Source organism: Pelodiscus sinensis, chromosome 10 (assembly GCF_049634645.1).
Source record: "Pelodiscus sinensis isolate JC-2024 chromosome 10, ASM4963464v1, whole genome shotgun sequence".
Classification (NCBI taxonomy): domain Eukaryota; kingdom Metazoa; phylum Chordata; order Testudines; family Trionychidae; genus Pelodiscus; species Pelodiscus sinensis.
Genome location: NC_134720.1, coordinates 4,095,269 through 4,115,834, shown reverse-complemented (window position 1 = coordinate 4,115,834; position 20,566 = coordinate 4,095,269). Strand labels below are relative to the sequence as shown.

General features: G+C 44.4%; 1 protein-coding gene across 1 annotated transcript; it reads left to right on the top strand.

The window, feature by feature from the left end:
- The first annotated feature begins 2,586 nt into the window (after positions 1 to 2,586).
- On the top strand, positions 2,587 to 20,344 carry DBR1 (debranching RNA lariats 1). The gene is made up of 8 exons (XM_075937370.1): positions 2,587 to 3,073; positions 4,481 to 4,605; positions 6,101 to 6,181; positions 7,239 to 7,324; positions 9,050 to 9,274; positions 11,401 to 11,481; positions 15,446 to 15,591; positions 18,916 to 20,344. The coding sequence occupies exons 1-8, from the start codon at positions 2,877 to 2,879 to the stop codon at positions 19,586 to 19,588; spliced, it is 1,614 nt and encodes a 537-aa protein (XP_075793485.1). The 5' UTR covers positions 2,587 to 2,876; the 3' UTR covers positions 19,589 to 20,344.
- Positions 20,345 to 20,566: the final 222 nt, after the last annotated feature.

Genomic DNA, 20,566 nt, shown 5'->3' with positions numbered 1-20,566 from the left:
AGTTATATTTACCTCTTTAACCAGATCCTACTCTCCACTTAGGACTAAATCAAGAATAGCCTCTCCCCTTGTGGATTCCAGAACCAGCTGCTCCAAAAAGCAGTCATTTAAGGTATCAAGGAATTTGATCTCCGCATGCTGTCTTGAGGTGATGTGTACCCAATCAATATGGGGATAGTTGAAATCCCCCACTATTATCAAGTTTAATTTGATAGCTTCTCTAATCTCCCTTAGCATTTCATAGTCACTATCACTGTCTTGATCAGGTGGTTGATAATATATCCCTACTGCTATGTTCTTATTATTGGAGTATGGAATTACTATCCATAGAGATTCTATGGAACATTTTGGCTTATTTAAGATTTTTACTTCATATGATTCTACATTTTCTTTCACGTATAGTGCCATTCCCCCACCAGCATGATCTGTTCTGTCCTTCCGATATATTTTGTACTCTGGTATGACTGTGTCCCATTGATTGTCCTCATTCTATCAAGTTTCTGTGATGCCTATTATATCAATATCCTTCTTTAAAACTAGGCACTCTAGTTCACCCATTTTATGGTTTATAGCAAAGATGTTCCAAAATAAGAGAGATGTATTATTTAATATAAAATAATAAAATTACACTCACTGGCAACTCTCGATTTCTCATAATGCAGCATTCTGTACCATATACTTGGGTGATAGATTCTAAATCTAGTTAAGTAATTAAAAAAGCCATAAACACTAACTAAGCTAAACTCTTTTTTTCTGGCAACAGCCAACATAGCAATTTGTTTGGGAATTTACCTGTTAAATCACACTTATATGAAAAGGCATAGAGAGTGTCTTGAAGAATGATGCATTGCAAAGTTGGTCCACACTGTTCTTCAGACATATGCACATAATTTTTCCCCAATAAGTGGTTTTCCTTATGATATTTCATTCTTGCAAACAGGCCCTGTATCATCATCTTGCACTGCTTACACTTGACACATTTTCCTTTTTTACCCAGTAAATTAATTTCTTCAAAATATTCCTAGAGAGGGTCTCTCTTATGGTCAGAAGCCATAACAGTTTTTCTGTGGTAAAAGTGTGAGGGACTATAGGAAGCCATGTACATGCTGAATGTTTTCCTTTTTGCTTTCCAGTCCATTCCACTGTTCCTTTCAATGCAGCCTCTGTCCCTTCCTATATATTGTGTGTCTGTCTTTTAGACAATGTCTTAACTCATTCCTCTATCGTGCTTGGCCCAGGTTCACTACTACATAAGCACAAAACAAACCAATCCTATCCAATTTATGTCCTCCTTTGCACGTGATTTTAGTCTGCTGAGAAACCTGAAAGTGAAAGTCCAGACCTTTCAAGAAGCAAGAGCTGGTATTTAGGCTAGTCAGACTACAACCATTAATTCATTTTTATGAGACTGTAAGTGTAGGTGTTGCCTGTTTGTGATGAGATGTACTTGTAATGGTTATTTTTAATAACAGTATTATTAGTATTTTATTGATTTTAATTTAAAAAAATGTAATTAAAAAAATAATTGATTTTTATCCACCCTGTATATAACCATTTGTTTCCAATATTTTCTGCGTACTCTCATTTGAATCTCATCTCTCTTTTAAGAAAACTTTTGCCTATTTTCACTATAAACATATGTAAGTTAGTGTGTTAAACTGAGCCGTGAGCCCAGGTGTAACGGGTAAGCTGAACTGTACTTCTTCTTTGGGAGTGGCAAATCTGTGAATGCTATTGTCCAGTGGAAGAGGGGCTGGAGTCTCCAGGGAGATGCTCAGAGATTGGAAAGTGCCCATCACAGGGGTATGCAAGCTATGGCTAGCCAAGCCTTTTAATATGGCCTATGGCCCGTCCCACTGGAATGATTGACACAAAGCAGCTTCATGCCACTCAAAGTGCTGATTGCTCACTGTAGCTCTCTGCACTGCAGGCTGAGGCTTCATGCATTGCCCCACCCACAGCACAATCTCTCAGCTCCTATTGGCCGGAAACCAGCCAATGGGAGCTGAAATATTTGTATGGGGTTGGGGGCAACGCACAAAGTCACCCCCTCCCCGCAGTGACCCATGGAACAGCTCGCCTGCCTGAGGCTCCTGCTGGCTGGGAGCGGAGAGAGCCCGCCTCTGGCACGCTATGGGCACGAGACAGCCTGCCCCACTCAAGGGCACAACTCCCCTCCAGACCCTGCTCCTTGTACATCCCCTCCCTCCCTCCCTCCCTCCCCTCCCTGCCCACCCCCGCACCCACACTCCCTGCCGGCGGGACCTGGGCTGGCTGCGGGCATCGCTGTCTCCGTGCCAGCTGCCCCGCTGCAGGGCGGCGAAGGGAGCGCGGCTCGTGCGAGCAGCTCGCGGGGTCCCTGCGGGAAACCCGGCCCCTCCCAGCGGCTCCCCGGCGGGGCCGCCACAGCAGTGCGGGGCGGCTGCCCGCAGGGGCCGCTGCTGCGCGCTAGACAGAGCGGCCTGCAGGGGGCGCCATGGCGCGCCAGGACCCCGGGCTCGCACACGCGCCACGCTCCCAGAGGCACCCTGCAAGCCCGCGCGCGCACGGCGTGCGGTGCCCGCCTCCTCCGTACATGCACGCGCACGCACCCGCTAGCCCCGCCCACAGTTGGCCCGTGAGCGCGCGGGCCGGACTCTGGCCACGGGCCGGGCCAACGCCACAGCCGCAGGAGGGCTGCGGATGGGGGCCGGCGGCAGCGCGGAATGGGCGATGCACTAAGCACGCGCGGCGGTGGAGGCGAGAGCTGTGACGCGTCAAGCACGCGCGATGGGGGACGACGGCGAGTGACGCAATAAACGCGCGGGGGCGGGGCTGGTGACGCGTTAATCCCGCGCGCCCGAGGGGCTGGTGACGCAGAAAGCCCGCGCGGCGCGATGAAGGTGGCGGTGGCCGGCTGCTGCCATGGCGAGCTGGACAAGCTCTACGAGACGCTGGAGCTGCTGCAGCGGCGCCACAACGTGCGCATCGACCTGCTGCTCTGCTGCGGGGACTTCCAGGCCGTGCGCAGCCAGGCGGACCTGCGCTGCATGGCCGTGCCGGCCAAGTACCGCCACATGCAGACCTTCTACCGGTGAGCGCCGGCCCGCCTGGGCCCCCACGGGCCTCTGGGTCCCGGCGCCCCTTGGCTGGGAGGGAATCGGATCAGGGATCAGAGGGGCAGCCGTGTTACTCTGAATCCGCAAAAGCGGCGAGGGGTCCTGTGGCACCTTATAGACTCACTGAAGTGTAGGAGCGTCAGCTTTCGTGGGCAAAGACCTTGCATCTGACGAAGTGGGTCTTTGCCCACGAAAGCTTATGCTCCTACACTTCAGTGAGTCTATAAGGTGCCACAGGACTCCTCGTCGCTTTTGCTCAGGGATGTCAGTCTGTTAACTGATTAATGCTACAGACCACATGCATTCTCCCCCCCTCCCCTCTTCAACACACACACTCTTTGCCAGTACATTTTTTTAGCAGGCTGGCCAGCAGCCCAGCTCAGTCCTGGCTTGTGCTGGGTTTGGGACCCACTCCTGCTGTAGTTCTGCATTAAAAGCGTATTAGGGGACAGGCAGTCTGGCTGAGTCCTGCCTTGCGCTGGGTCCGGGAGCTCAGACACCCCTCTGTAAAAACCCCACTGGTTTTTAAACTGGCTCCCTTCATGTACCAGCTCCTGCATGGCACCCTGCGCTGCTGCCTCTGATACAGCAGCAGCAACAACATGGAATGGGAGGAACCGTCTTGGGATTGAGGCCAGAGCGCACTGGCTGCTGGCCCCACCCCCAGGAATTATAGAATAGATGAGTAATTGATAAGAATTCATGAGGTTAATCGACTATTTAATTAACTGATATTTAACATCCCTAATTCTTCAGTGAGCTGGTGGAGGCGGGGTTCCCTTTATGGAAACACAATCCAAAACTGAGCATTGCCGCTTGTATGTACAAGTACATAACAGTAGCTTTGCTTTCAGTGTTTTTGTGGAAACCTCATGATTGCAGCCATCAAGGCTTAAACTGGCAAATTTTTCCTCAATATTTTTGCCTGCTTTTCAACTTCCTGTGGTGCGTAGGCCTGTTAAACAGAAAGACTTGGGGCTCTCTTTGCACAAAGCAGATTGTGAGACTGATGCTTTCTGAAGGTTACATGTACGAATGCTGGTTTGGAACTATAAAATCATCTGATGGTTATCTTTTCAAAATAAAAAAAAATCCAACATAAGTTACTTTTGAAATAATAACTCCTGAAATAACAGTTTCAAAAAGGCATTATTCCTCATCACAAGCAGGGGGTTATTTCAAAATAACAAGCATGTTGTTTTGAAATAACTGTCTTGCTGTGTTGACCCTCATCTTGTTACTTTGAAATAACTTCCCAGTGTAGACGTGCCCTTCCATGTGGGCTCATGTAGGCCCAGTCTCTTCTGTTGTTTAAGCATGTAAACATTTTGGAATATCATTTGTGTATTGTTAAAGTGATGTTTTTCTGTTTTCTGAAATAGGTATTATTCTGGAGAGAAGAAAGCTCCTGTTCTCACAATCTTTATTGGGGGCAATCATGAAGCCTCAAATCACTTGCAGGAACTGCCATATGGAGGATGGGTGGCACCAAACATTTATTATCTTGGTATGGAATGTCACTTCCTTTTTTTTTTTTTTTCCAGCCTTCCTGTATAAATATGGGTTTGTACTTCTAGGGCTTAAATAATGAGGTATTTTCTATAAAGTCTTTGTCTGCCTAAGTTGAAATACATATTACTATTTTGAATTTTGTTTGTGGAGTACTGGTTATATATTGGGAAAACTGAGGGGGATTGAGTTCTGCTTCAGATGGTTGGTCCAAAATTAACAGAATGTAAAATGTCTTTGGCTGGGTGATCTTGCAAGCCAGAGTCCTTGATTTTCATATTTTTAGTTTCTTTCGGTATTTTTCCAGGACCAGTGTTTTAAATTATTGAGCATTCTCCAGTTTTTCTCTTTATCCTCCACCTCACCCTTTCTGTCTAATCTTTGATTTCTAATTAGCTCTGAAATTTCCTTTGGGATGACCAGCAAATGAATGGATTGCATCAAACAAGATGTTGAGCAGGTGGACTTTTGTGCTGCCGTGGACAGATGTAGATGGCAGTGTTTGTATGATGACCTGACAAGTTGATGGAATAAGGGGACGATAAACTGCCATCATATTAAACTCTGTCTCCGCAGCTGAACTTAATCTTCTTAATCTCTTTACTTGTGCTACATTCTCTCCTCTTTACTTATCTTTCTTATTTCTCAGGACCAAAAGCTCTGTGTTATTGCTGACCTTTTTTCTTATTTGGTTTCTTATTGGTGGCTTGCCCAAACTAGCTTAATTATCCCTGTGACAGGGTGCAGTCACAGAAGTCCCCTTGGGATTGTTCCTTGGTGTGCTGATTATGCCACTGATGCCTGCCTACCTTGCTCTATGAGGCTCCCCACCACCTTGTCCTTTCTGGGCCAGATCCTCTGGTCTCCCACAGACAAAGAAGAGAGTTGGAGATCCCTCCCCCTGCTGAGCAGTGTAGATACTGAACCACTGCAGCTCTCTGAGGACTCAGTTCTAGGGTTCAGCACCCAGGAAATTAATTGCTAAAAGGGATCAAAACCCCAAATAAATCCATCTTTCTTTGTGTAGAAGCTTTACGCAGGGAAAGCTTATAAGGTAAGCTCCTTTTATCAGTAAAAGAGAGATGTGCACAGTAGTTACTTCCCTCCAGGTAATAATTATTTTAACACTAGGCTAGTGGCCTGGCCTGGGCCACGTTGCTTCCTGTGGCTCCCCTTGGCTGCTAATGGGAGCCATGAGGCTCCATGGTTACAGAGCTGGTAAATAAACACACCAGAGCAGACAGTTAGCAGGTTTCTCAGAGTGGTTTTGTGGACCACTTTGAGAAACACTGCTCTCAGGAGCCACAGAACTACTCATTGCTTTTAAAATTACAGACTGACATGGCGACCTCTCTGAGGCTTTTTATCTGAACAAATTCTTTCATTTCTAGTGCACATTGTGTTCAAGTTGAACAGACCAGATTACAATTCCTGAAAGCTCTCTGGTTTCCTGTATATGTAGAGAATTGTACTTGAATCTCTTCTCATTCTAGGTTATGCAGGAGTAGTAAAATATCGTGGTGTAAGAATTGGTGGAATTTCTGGCATTTTCAAGTCTCATGATTACAGAAAAGGTAATATTCTTAACGCATACATTCAGAAACCTCTTGAAATTAAGACTACATGCATACTTTTTATTAGGTGTTCTATTTATTGTGGGGGTTGGAGAATTTACAGATTCTCTAAAGTTCTTGTAATCAGAATTAATTTAATGAGTGGAGATTGCCTATCTCCTAGAACTGGAAGGGACCTTGAAAAGTCATTGAGTCCAATCTGCTGCCTTCACAGCAGGATCAAGTACCATCCCTGACAGATTTTTTCCCCAAATGGCCTCCTCAAGGATTGAGCTCACAACCCTGGGTTTAGCAGACCAATGCTCAACCCACTGAGCTATCCCTCTGTGTCCAGTCTTCTTTTCAATAAGCTTACTTCTCAGGTATTGTCTTGGATCTGGCTCCCAGCTCCTCTCCACCATTGCAACTGCTGCTAGAGGTGCTCACCTTTCATTCTCCATTCACGCCTCATTCGTTTCAACAGGACAATGAATGAAAAGGGAGAGATCTATTCTACTCCTAGCAAAAGACATTTTCCTATTCCTAAGGCCTATAACATAAAGGGCTTAATACGAAGTTTCAGTGGTCTATAAGAAGTAAAGACCTATAAAAGATCTATCTATATAAAGACTTACAAAGTTTCTTTTAATACAAAGTTATATGAGAATGATACATGGTTATATGGAAATGTTGCGGAGATTTATCCACATTTTTCCTACTAGTAGAAATTCTGAAATTTTTGCAGTGCTCAGAGGGACTTAATTGTAAATTGTATTAAGTAATGTAGTTTGGTGCAGAAAGGCCCCCAGATGCATTCTTTTGTCCCCTGCAAACTGTTAGGCCACGTCACGGATTCTTTGTTTCTGTTTTTAAAATAGCGTATTGGAGTGTATTTGCTTCCTGAATGAAAGGTTATTGGCAAAATAACATGTGCAACTGAAGCAGCTCTGTTGCAAAAGTAGACTGAGGGACTGAGCGCTTTGGCGTCTTCTCGAGGCATCCAAGTGGATCCAAGGGTTTTACATAGAGAAATGCTGTTCATTACTTTGTGAGAACTATTTTTCTTGATCTGTTTCAGGTCATTTTGAGTGTCCTCCATACAATCAGCAGACTATAAGAAGTGCATACCACGTGAGAAATATTGAAGTCTTCAAACTTAAACAGGTCAGGGGCAAAGCTTTCCTTTAAAGAGGGTAGATAATATTGCATGAGATTAGGCTAATCTAGAGACGAGGATGTTAGTGATCTAATTTTTGATACCTGCTGATATTGACACAAAGTTTGCTTTGTTGTTCACAATAGAAGGGTAAACTGCTGCCTTCAGTTGATGAGGAAACACACTGTGCCGTGTGTCTCAGCATGATGCAAATTCTTAACTACATCCTAAGCAATATCAACTAATATTCAAGGAGACTTATGTAAACATCTTAAGTGTGCAGTGTGTTGGAGAAATTGGAGGCTGTAGCTAAGGTTTTATGTTCAAGTCTTGAGGGAGGCTAGTGGGGTTTCTGTGGTCACCTCATCAGCTTGAAGCTGAAGGATGTTTATTGTAGCGGTGCAGAGCCTGGGACTGTTAACAGACGTGCTGTGCAGGGATTGAGGTAAAGATAACAGGCATGGCATAGGGTTGCCCTTCGTGTGGGAGGAGGGGAATACAACATAATCAGTCTTACTTTTTTTTTTTGTTGTTTTTTTTTTTTTGTTTTGTTTTTGTTAGACAAAACTTCTAATGGAATTTCCTGACTTTAATTCAGCAAGTGTGTTTTGGGGAGGCCGTCTTGTGAAGGACAGTAGGGATGCCTGCTCCAGCTTCCCTGTGAGGTGTGAGGATATGGCAGGAGCAAAGAGTCTTGAGTGTGGGTGGAAGTGGGGCCTTTGTGGGCCTCTTGTCTGTCTCACTCCAGCACTATGGTACCTGTATTCTTGGGCAACAGGGACCTCTCAAGTACCATGTCTGCTCTTCTAGGATGTCATGGATCCTCAAAGGGGAGGAGCCTCTGTGAAAGCTACAGAGCTTCCGCAGAAGCTGGTGCATGCTTAGCACTGGAGCTTTTAGTTTGTCCCATGCAAACCTTGGAAGTTTCTCTCTGGCTAAGACAAGGTTTCAGTTTCCTGCCTATAGAGCATAGGGAGCAATTAACTTCCCTGAATTAAAAGCAGAGTTAAAGTGACACTTTCCATGTAACCGTAAGTGATGCCTTTGATCCCTGCCCTAAGGAGTCCCTGAATGAGATGACAGTCCTGATCGTTCCTCGGTCTTTTTGTAAAGTAGGATCACTGCAAATCTGCAGCAAGTACTTCTCAGATCGGACCCATTGCACGGAGCACAATGGCCTGTTGGACTAGGAGTGTTGCACTCCAGGGATGGAGCTTGGTTCCACATTAGGGAGGCAGGATAAGGGACCCACTGAAGGTAGGGAGGCAGTGTGTGAACTTGGGGATAGGGTAGGGATTTGCCTGCGGAAATGTTGCATTGGACTAGTTGGGCATTGAGAATGGTGTTTCTGGTTAGGGAAGGTAAGGTGCTATCATTCTCAATTGCTGGTGCCATCCCTTCAGAGACAGTTAAGGTAGTGTGGCAATTGTCACTGTAACTTTGCATTTTGTGATTTTTTTTTTCTAGCTGTCTTTGGTGTCCCAAGGAAAGCAAGAAAGTGGTACACAAACCATATAGTATAGAGAACGCAAGATCAAACTCTATGGCAGTCTGGAAGATTGCATCCAGTGGTATAACCTCAGAGGTTAGAGAGTAAGGCCATCAATCAAAGTCAGCTCAAAATCAGATAAAGAATCAAGTATGCTCGCCCCTCATTAGCAGTCATTCAGGTACTGCTGTTTTCCTATGTTTGTTTATTTTATTTTATTTTATTATTTTTTTTTGTTTTCTAGCTAAAGCACCCTATGGATGTATTTATGTCACATGACTGGCCACGAAGTATATATCACTATGGAAACAAGAAACAGCTTCTTAAAATGAAATCTTTCTTCCGCCAAGAAGTGGAAAACAATACTTTGGGAAGCCCTGCTGCTTCAGAGCTTCTGCAGCACTTTCAACCCACCTATTGGTTCTCAGCACATCTGCACGTAAAATTTGCGGCTTTAATGCAACACCAGGTAATAAACAAAAGCATGTCATCTGAATATCTCAGGAACTTTCTAATGCCAGGAGCCAGATCCACACAAGCATTCTTTTCTTTGTAAAAATGTATTTGCTTTTCCTTTCAGAAATGTATTTTCATAAAGCTTATGGAAAGTCCTCCCAGGTCGTCTAAATTACCTATTAATTTACCCTCTCAATCAAAGGCTTAACATAGTCTAAGAGTCTTAACTCATGAAGACAGAATGGCTACGTCTAGACTGGCCCCTTCTCCGGAAGAGGCATGGAAAGCAGGCAAGTCAGAATAGGGAAATCCGCGGGGGATTTAAATAAACATGGCTTGCAAGTAGGAATAAGAGATCCTCCGGAAAAGGGCTTTATTCCGGAGGATCGCGCCAGTCTAGATGCTCTTTTCCGGTTTTTCCCCAAGCCGGGAAAAAAGCGGCGGCCATGCCTCTTCCGTCTTATGTGGCCAGTCTAGACGTAGCCAATATGTTTTAACTTATTCTGTTTGTTAAACTTAAGATACTTTTAAAGCTATTTGTAGAACTGTTACCTTTTTTTGTAGTTTGAAAAAATTAGTTTTAAATTACTCTGCCCTCGTATCTGGACAAGCTAAGGTAGCTAAACTAGGAAATTTAATTTTAAAATGAAGCAGTTGGTTTTGGGAAGCAGACAGCCTATACATATGATGGCTTTGTCTACACTGCAGGGTTTTCGTGCAAGAAGTTTTTTGCTGCAAAAACTTCTTGCAAAAAGTGCGTCCATACCTCAAAATCACATTGCAAAAGCGATGTGCTTTTCTGCAAGAGAGCGTCTACACTGTATGGACACTCTTGTGCAAGAAAGTTCTGATGGGTTTCTTGCACAAAAAGAACCTCTGTTGAGTGTCCATACGCACCTTTTTGCGCAAGAACCCTGTAGTGTAGACATAGCCACAGTGAAGGAGGAGGGCAGAGAGCAGTTCAAAGGAAGATAACCTTTGGGTTATTTGAGATAAGTATCACTTTTGGATGCCTGAAATGTGGCAATGGTCAAAGCAGACAGGGAGAGTTCATAAATAGCCCAGATAAAACCAGAAAACCTGCTGGGTTTAAACTTTTTGGTTTATTTGTAGTTACTTGTCAACCATAGTAATTCAAACTAATAAGGTCATTAGCTGCATTCTCATTGTGCACCTTAACAGCTGGTAAACTCCAAGGTTACATTTACACTGACGGTTTTTTGCACAAGAACTGTTTTGTGCAAAATGTCTTGCACAAGAATGCATCTATGCTGCCATGTGCTTTTGTGCAAGAGATGTGCTTTTGTGCAAGAACATCCATGGCACTGTGGACGCAGTCTTGTGCAAGAAAGCTCTGAGGGCCATTTTAGCCATAGGAGTTTCTTGCACAAGAAACCCCTGTTGCCCATCCGCACTGCCTTCTTATGCAAGAAGCCCTCTGTTCCGATGTTATACTGTAAATTTATTTGCATAAGAATGCGTGTGCAGTGTAGACGTAGACCAAACAGTATAACAACAAACCTTTGGCAGCTCTCATCTGTCAAGAGCTTCCAATTTTCCTGGCAAATCTTTCTCCTTATGAGAACAGCCCCTTTTGAAGTTCAGTGTGTGGCCTAATTCACATTAGGGATGTAAGTTAAGCTATGTAAATTACATAACTTAAGCCAACGTAATTTACGTTGACTTAACACAGCGTCTGCACTGTGCTATGTTGATAATAGGTGCTCTCCTAATGACATAATTAAACTCAATGAAAGGCAGAAGCTAAGTCGACTGAGTGCTCTCCGCTTGACTTATTGCGTCTTCACCAGGTGTGTGAAGATGCATGTTGCATTGATGGAGATAAGGCCTTTGTGTTTGACTACACCTGATTGCTTCAGCTGAAGGAGACTTGTGGTGCACCCACCCCCCGCCCCCAGTGTTACTGGTGTCACTTACTTCTGCTCAAGCTCTCCCTCTTTGTGCCATAGCGACCCCCCCCTCTTTTTTTAATTTTTAGGAATTTAGAATATTCTGTTTAATGGAAACTTAAAACTTTAAATTCTGCTCTGGAGTCTCCATGCATAATTTGATTATTAGAGAAGTCCTATTGCAGGGAATCTTTAGCATTTCAGTAATGGCTTCATTCCTGTTTCCTAGGCAAACAATGAAGGACAGCTGCCAAAAGCAACAAAATTTTTGGCTTTGGATAAATGTCTGCCACACAGAGACTTTCTGCAGGTAAGACCACTGTTACCACTTAGTACTTGATATATCTCGGCGAGGGAGTGCACAGATAGGCAGCAAGCTGAAGAATGATTCTTCTATCCCCAGATAATGAAATCTCTCAGTTGCGGCTCATGTACAGGATGAGGATTTAATGGGATAATGGAAAATTAAGGGGCTCCTTTGAGCTGCACAGAAGTACAGGGGATTATAAGAATCCGTCCATATGCCCCTGTACAAACTGCCAGGACCTTGTGGCAGGATACAGGGATGAGGGGCACTTTGTATTTGCTTACTACTACTCTAGAGTACAAGGGTGGGGAATACACAGAGCTTCTGCTCTGCCCCCTTCACATGCTGATCAGTGGGGAGAGTAGTAGTAGTAACTTGTTGGTGGTATAGATCAAAATTACATTACTTCTCTCCCCCACCCTTCTTGACGCAAGTGGTGATTGCGGGAGGGAATTGTCACAATATCTCTTTCCTGGGCAGGTGCAATGATACTCCACATCTCACTGTTGGTGCTATTCTGGGTCCCCTGCCACTTGTGTTCTTCTGTCTTTGAAGACCATAGCTAAGTAACCGAAGGCTGCTGTAAAATGCCTGAAACAAAAGCCCAGGGGAAATATAAATAAAAACATTTGAGGACAGTAAACTTCCTAAGTCGGTCCTGCGAAGGAATAGGGAGAACCCCACCACAGGCTTGGTTTTGTCTTTATTTCATGATATTTTGAGCAGGAGTTTGTGGGGTGAGAATCTGACCAGGGCAAGGTGGAAAAATGGAGACAGTCATTCTACCAACTTTAATATTAATCTAGGGTGATTTTTAAAAGTAGCTGGTGATCCAGTGCACAAACCCCAAAGGAAAATTATTTAACAGGGTAGGGGTGTATTGCTGTAGGGTAGGGGTGGGGAACCTTTTTTGGGACGGGGGCCACTGACCCACAGAAAAATCATTCATGGCCACACACAAGTGAAAAGCAAAAAACAGCAACAACAACCCCTCCCCCCCCCCCCCCCCCGAAAACAAACAAAAAAACAACCCTCGTGGACGTGGTCCCTGACTGAGAAGGAGAGAGACTCTTTCCACATTCTCCTCGCACGCCAGAGTCTACAGCATCTAGGGGGCCTAGGCTAGTAGATTTTGTGTGCTCCAGCCCCATGGTCGGGCAGTGGGGGGACAGATTGGAGTGCCAGTGCAGGCTCCCCAATGCTGGGAAGGGAGCCCTAAGGCTTACGGGCCAGATCAGGCAAGCTGGGGAGCACATCCGGCCCCCGGGCCTGAGGTTCCCCACCTCTGTTCTGGGTTATTCAGGCCCTATCTGGCATTGGGACTTTATTGTGCTAGGAACTGTATATGTGCAAAAGAAAATGGTCCCTGCCCCATGAATCAAGACAAACTGATACAGTCAACAAAATTGAGCTTGGCAAAAGTCAACTACACTTCTGTCCCATTTCTCCTTGAGAGAGCCTCCTCTTCTGTGTACCATGGCCTGGCAAATGTCTTCAATTCTTGCTAAGCCAGATTATCCTCCTTCATCTCCTTCCGTCCTATTGGGAAATTTAGCCCCATTCTGACAGAAACAAACAAAAAAGACCCAAGTTGCCAAGGTGGTAGATCGCTGTCACTTCCCCAGTTTGCAGTAAGGTTGATGTCAGACTTGTTTCTAGGGCAGGTGAGAAGTGGCTTACCTGGCCCAGCCCTGTTGCACTCGCATTCCCAAATCTGGCACTGGTTCATGGACATGCTCCCTCCGTTCAGCATGAGAGGCTTTAATCAAGGGGATACAATTATTCCATATATGGCAAAAGCTTCAGCATTCACTATGCAAATGCTGTCACATGAACCGGTTTTGCTGGGATTACAGCAGCAGGAGCCTGGCTAATGACTGAGCTATGTCAAGGACTGCAGGGTTAAGTTGATAGTGAAGTTCCTTGGTAGACGCATCACCAGACACAGAAATAATAGAGTAGTAATTCTGATTGGACTGACCACTTAAAGACTTGACTTTCTGCAAACAGGACCCTGGTGGGTTTTCAGCTATCTCCAGCCTGTTTGGGTTTGAGTTTTGAACTTGACATACAAAACTAGAGAGAGAGTCTAGTTCTGAAATGGAAGGTGGAACACAGGAGTCCCTGGCTTAGTCCACTAGATCATTGTGTCTCTCCAGCTAGTGAGCTTTACCCTTTGTGGCAAGAGGCCACACAGACTGCTCAGCACAATAGCTGACCCAAATCAGGCCATGTCATAGGAGGAAACTTACAGTGGCCTTATTTGCCATCGGTGTCAGAGCAGCACTACTCTACAATCAAAGGTCAAGACCATTGCCAAGGTCAGTCCTACACGTAACTGTAGGGAAGACGATCAGTGGCTAGTACTCTAGACAAAAAACAGTGACTGATGCACTAGTGATCAGTTGTGTGTTTTCAAGGCTGTGTTCAAAAGGCCCAGGACCTCTTTTAGAATCGTATAACACAGGGGATGAATGAATCCCAGTGAATTCTCTTCTCGATCTGAAAGAGAAAAGCAGCTCTGCTCTTATTTTGCCTATGGGATGATTCTGTAACTACCATTCTATGGAGATGCAGCTGTTCCTTCCTTGCTACCTTTTGTTTACCCTCAGGGAAGGGTTAAATGAACCAGTTTGAGATCAGTGGAAACTGATGGACCAAAAAGTCACTTTTGCTTGTTAATCTACATCTAGGACTGGTTTTGTTCAACATCTTTATTAATGACCTGAATAAGAGGATGGATTGCACCCTCAGCAAGTTCACAGATGACACTAAGCTACAGGGAGAGGTAGATACTCTGGAGGGCAGGGATAGGATCCAGAATGACCTGGACCAATTAGAGGATTGGGCGAAAAGAAATCTGAGGAAGTTCAACAAGGACAAGTGTAGTGTCCTGCACTTGGGACGGAAGAATCCCAAGCATAGTTACAGGCTGGGGACTGAATGGCTAAGTAGTAGTTCTGCAGAAAAGGACCTGGGAATTACAGTGGATGAGAAGCTGGATATGAGTCAACAGTGTGCCCTTGTAGGCAAGAGGACTAATGGCATATTAGGTTGCATTAGGAGGAGCATTGCCAGCAGATCCAGAGAAATGTTTATTCCTCTTTATTCGGCCCTAATGAGGCCACAATACACTAGTATTGTGTCTAGTTCTGGGCCCCCCATTATAGAAAGGATGTGGACGCATTAGAGAGGATCCAGTGGAGGGTGACCAAAATGATTAGGGAGCTGGAGCAACTGGACCTATGAGGAGAGACTGAGGGATTTGGGTTTATTTAGTCTGCAGAAGAGAAGAGTGGATTTGATAGCAGCCTTCAACTTTCTGAAGGGAGGTTCCTGAGGATGGAGAAAGGCTGTTCACAGTAGTGATGGACGGCAGAACAAGGAGCAATGGTCTCAAGTTACAGTGGGAGAGGTCTAGGTTGGATATTAGGAAAAACTGTTTCCCTAGGAGGGGGTGAAGCACTGGAATGGGTTCCTTAGAGAGGTGGTGGAATCTCCATCCCTAGAGGTTTTTAAGTCTCGTCTTGACAAAGCCCTGGTTGGGTTGATTTAGATTGGTCCTGCCGTGGGCAGGGGGCTGGACTTGATGACCTCCTGAGGTCTCTTCCAGCTCTATAATTCTATAATCTCAGATGCGCCCACCTCAGCAGGTTATTGAATATATTGCCCACAAACTCTTTGCAACTTTAACTTTATTTTTAACATCAAGCACTCAGAAGCTTGGAAATGATAGAAATTAGGTTGCCTATGCGGCCTTAATTTAGCTTTCTTTTACATTTGCGTTATGATAGTCGTATGTGATGGTGTAATTAGAGACTTTTTTCACAGACCCCCCCTTCCCCCCGCTTTATTCAGTGGGCTTTAAATTAAAAACTGGCTGCCTAAAGATAACGTGAAAAGCGAGAACAATGTCTTTCTGTCAAGATGACCGAAATGCCTCATGTGTCAGTATTGTTTTTCTAAGGTAATAGATATAGACCATGACCCCAACGCATCTGAGTCTCTGGAGTATGACATTGAATGGCTTGCTGTTCTCAAGGCTACTAATAGTCTTATTAACGTGACTTCAAAGGCATGGAACATGCCTGAAAACAATGGCCTCCATGCAAAGTAAGTAAAATGAATATTGGGTTTAAGCTTTCTTTGAGCTGAAAATATGCACATACTTTGGAAAAGAGAGATTTGGGATATTGGGGAGAGAAGGTGGATGAAGTAGTATCTTCTGGGGGCCGGAGTGAGGTGTGCGGTGGTGGTGCAAACTCTCAGTGAAACATTCTTGATCTTCAGCCAGGCCCCTGCTCTTGTGGCATCTGGTTTTCCGTGGCATGCAGTGCCAGCTGGGCTCTCCATGCCACACTTTCATCATGGAGTTGGATGGCTTGCCAGTGCAGAGCCTGGTTCTGTTGTGAGTTGTAACGCTTTGGCTCAAAGTATGGAGTGGTCCTCCTGTGGTGGTCAATTCGGTCAGGCATCTGCAATATCCTATGGGGCATGCTGGGCAGGGAGTGGCCTGCTGCCTTCATGTTCCCCCTGGTTAGGCCTCCACCATGGTGGAAGGTTGTTACGACCCAACAAGGGCAGTCAGAACCATGGGTCAGAGACGAGGCAATCGTGATGTGGGGGTCATGGAGGTGTTTATCCATGTAAGGACTGAAATGGTCTCAGCCTTTGAAAGTCATGCTGCCTGGAAGAAATGTGCAGAGCTGAATTTTCATCTTTACTAGACTGGAGAAAGTCTTACACAAAACTGAAATGATGGGCAGCCCATCTGTGTATATTGTGGTGATACAGCCGTCCCAACAGAAAATGAATCAGTTGTTACTTAACGTGCAAGTTCAGGTTTACCTCTGTTGTGACTTTCCTGTTCCTCGTTATGCTGATTTGTTTCGTGTAATTCTTGATTAACGAAAAATCAGGCGCTCCGGGATGATTGCTGCTGTGATTTGATCGGTTTTCTCCCCAGGTTGAGGGGTTAAGAATAGGGATGTTGGAGTTTAACTGGTTAACCAATACGCTGATGCTTATTGGTTGATGTTATTGGTTAAACTCTGCCGCGCTCCCAGGGAAGCGGCTTCACTGTGGCAGTGAAGCCTCTCTGGGGAGCTGGGCTGGCAGCCCCATTGCCAGGGAGCCTTCACTGCTGGCTTTGCAGTATTTAAACTTGGTCCTGCAGAGCTCTCAGCACATGTAACTGCTAAGATTTTTAGCGGATACAGTTACCTTCTTAAACAACTTTTAACATCCCTAGATTCCCTTGTTTTGTCATGTCAGTTTCACTGGCACTACTGTGTGTTAGGAAGTAATTGGATACATGTTTACACGGTTAACTGATAATTCTCGGTTTATCCGTTGCCATGAATGGTTCCGCGTAGGCTGCCACCCCGTGCCACTGGCTCTGAATCTGGAGTGGGCGGGAGCCAGCTCCCGGCATGCATCTGTATCAGAGGCAGCAACACAGGGTGGTGTCGGCTGGCTCCCTGGGAGCAAGGCCACCAAGTGGCGCTGGTATGTGCTGGGAGCCGTCTTAAAAGCTGGTTCCAGGCATGCACCGGCTCCCAGGGAGCTGGCTGCAGGTGAATGTAACCACAGACATTTTCAGAGATTATATGGTTACCCAAGTACCCGCTTCTTAACATCTCTAATGCTCATGCATATGCTGAGTAGAAACTTCCATTCTTCAGACAGTCCCACCAGTATTTGTATATGCCTCCATAAGAAAGCCGAGCTTTTGGTTTAAAGAAAAATGCTTCCATTCAGAGTAACTAACATATATCTATCTGGGTTAGTTTAGCATATCTAAATGTGTGCAATCTATCCACAGGATTCACTGTATTGTAGTTGGCCACAATATTTGGATGGGCATTCTGGAATTTTTAGCATAAAGTAGTTGTGCCTTTGTTGTTAACCAGTTAGAAACCATTAACTGTCTTCCTATAATGGCATCTCATCTACTGGGGCTCATCATTAAAAGGCAACAGAGTTTCAGAGAACTGAATCTGTAGTCTTTGTGTGCCTTTATTTGTAGCCTAAAAATGTAGATAATACTTCAGTTAAAGGGAAAAGTTCCAGTAGTTGTATCAGTTTGAGTGACTTCCAAATATTTTAGATACTATTCTTGATTTGAATAAGAATTTAAGATTAATAAAGATGTAGCCGTGTTAGTCTGGTCTTGCTGAAACAAAAGACAGGACTATGCAGCACTTTAAAGACTAACAAGGTGGTTCAAATCAAAAGTTTCAGAGAGGTAATTGAGTTAGCCTGTAACTGGAAAAATTTAAAAAACAAGGAATAGTCAGCTGCTGCTAGAACTATTCATTCATTCGTGTTTTTTGTTGTTGTTAGTCTTTAAGGTGCTGCTAGAGTATTTTTTTTTTTTAAATTTATTCAAATCAAGTTAGATTTCGCCTCCGTGTATGGTATTTGCAGGATCCGTGCTGGAGTCCATAATATTAAAAGGATGATGATGAATTTGGGTGCAGAGAAGAACCACAAAAGTAGTTTGAGGGAAGGAGAAAATCCCTTACAGTGAGATTCAAAAAGCTCAGTCTGTTCAATTTATGAAAAAACATTGAGAAGTTTTAATTACTGCGTAGGTACCCTTACAGGGAGAAAATGCAGAGTATTAAAGAGCTGTTTAATCTAGTTGAGAGAAACATAAGAAGCAGTGGCTGGAAACTGAAGCCAGACAAATAAAAATTAGGCACTTCTTTAAAAAAAAAAGTGATGTGAATGAGTAGTCAACTAGTCGATTAACCGATAAGCCTAGGTTTACCAGTTAATCTAGTCGACTACTCGCATTCCCCCCCTCCAGTTCTGGGGGAAGCCGGCTTTTAAGTCAGTCCCCTCCAGCAACAGCTCCGCAGTACTGCTTGCCCTCCCCTCCCCCCCCCAAGGTGGGGGAGGGGCAGGGGAAGTTGCCATGAAGCAGTCTCTGCCTGCAGCAAGCCCAGGCCGGCTCCCTCCCTCCCCCCCACAGCCAGAGGCTGCTTTACTGCCAGCAGCCCTTGTCCACGGCCAGCCCAGGACTATGCTGTGGCCAGCCTTGGACCCCCTGTGGTGGGGCTGCTGCCGCCCCGTGCTGCTGCTTCTGATACAGAGGCAGCAGCGCGGGACAGCAGGCAGCCAGTCCACGAGGGGAGCTGGTTTTTAAACTGACTCCCCTCGTGGACCAGATCCTGCCTGGCACCCTGCCTCTGATAGAGAGGCAGCAGCGCAGGATGGCAAGGGGCTTCTCAGGAGTGGGGCCGGACTTCACTGGCTGCTGGCCCCGCCCCTGGGGACTATAGAACTGTTGACTATCTGCTAAGAATTCACGTGGCTAGTTGACTACTCAGTTAACTGATAGCTAACATCCCTACTTAAAATAGGAATAGGAAGAAACGTGTTTTGGCTAATTGAGCTCAAGATAATATGACATTATTTTTATTCCTGCAGGTGGGATTACAGTGTAACGGAAGGAGCTCTCAAAGAGGTATTGGAAAAGCTGAACCATAATCTCAAAATTCCTTGTAACTTCAGTATGACAGTTGCTTGTTATGACCCCAGCAAACCGCAGAAAAATATGGAGCCAGTTCATATAATCAATCCACAGACCACTGAGTTTTGTGCCCAGTTTGGCCTCACTGACATTAACGACAGGATTCAGCAACTGAAAGAAGAGGGTGCAGTTCGGGGAGAATATGAGGAGGAAGAGGAAATGGACAGCACTGAGTCAGCCGAGGAACCCAGTGAATATTATACAGATAATTCTGGGCTGTCTTCATCTATTAACCCAGATGAAATAATGCTGGATGAAGAGGATGATGAGGAAGCTCAGAGTACACATTCTGTGGATCCTTCTCCTGATCACCCTCCTGACTTTTCAGCAAGTTTTTCTGACACCAGGATCATGCCAGATTCCATGTTGGTATCCTCTGATGATGCTATGGACTCCACTAATGAAGACCTGGAGAAATCTGTTATGAGTGAGCAGACTGAAGAGAGGAGCTTAAATGAAAAAGCTTTAAAGCGGATTGGAAAAAATGAGAATGGAAACAGTGCCGTGAAGAAAATTAAAAGACGGAATCAGGCTATCTATGCTGCAGAGGATGAAGATAAAGTAGAATGAAACTGCATTAATGTCAGAGGGGTTTTTTTTTTTTTTTTAAACTGCTCTGACTAGTTACATTTTTGGTGTGTTGGAGGCACTGGTGAGGGCTTTTAAAATCAATTCAGCAACTGATATGGGCCACCGTATATTTCACACTATAGTATGCTGCAAAATTTCTGATGGAGCACCTGTTCAGTATTCTTGCTCAGTCCTTTTCAACTAAGTGTGCATACTCAGTTGGATCTGCTTCAGCTTTTGATAAACTCATTTTATTTACGTTCTGATTTGACTCCATACAATCTCTAATACTTGGCTAACCAAGGGAGAATTTCTTTAAATTATAGCTAGGTTTGGAGGGAGAGGATCTTTGCATTGCCTTTAATGCTTTCTTTCAGCAAAAGGTAACACTTTTATTGCAGAACAGTTAATGCGGTAATTTTCTGCAGTGTGGTTAAAAGCGGAACACCCAAGATAAAAAGAGCAATTAAAGAAGATAATTATTTTAAGGTCTTTGGAGTTACTGTTCCCATGGCAGAAAATCTTGACAATTTGTCTTTAAAAAATTAGTATGTATTATATGCATTGTCTAATACTGGTTTTTATTTTTACTTCTGATATATGCAAAAAAAATCTCACATTGTAAATACTAATGTTGAATGCAGATGCATTTGTTTTCAATATCAATTTTCATATTTCACTCCCAAAAGATCAGAGTAATATTTCAAAATTAAAATACCAATGAAAACTATAATTAAATAGCAATAATCTTATAGACATTTTGTATCAGAACTACTTTCTCAATAACTCTGAATCTTCTGATTTTCTGGGTAAGTTGCATGTTTGGTGCTTTCAGAGGAGAGGACTAAAAGTTCATACACTAACAAAAGATAGTGAAGCCAAGTGTTACCTAACATGTTAAGAGTGTTTATAACTTCATCAAATTCTATTTGGGCTAAAATTTTCCATGAGAGCGCTTTTACTTGGAAAAATACAGTA

Excerpts from the sequence above, each read along its gene's own strand:
- DBR1 (XM_075937370.1), top strand. The coding sequence starts at position 2,877 with ATGAAGGTGGCGGTGGCCGGCTGCTGCCATGGCGAGCTGGACAAGCTC. Across the intron at positions 4,606-6,100 it reads ACCAAACATTTATTATCTTG|GTTATGCAGGAGTAGTAAAA; the intron begins GTATGGAATGTC and ends TTCTCATTCTAG. Across the intron at positions 7,325-9,049 it reads AAGTCTTCAAACTTAAACAG|CTAAAGCACCCTATGGATGT; the intron begins GTCAGGGGCAAA and ends TTTGTTTTCTAG.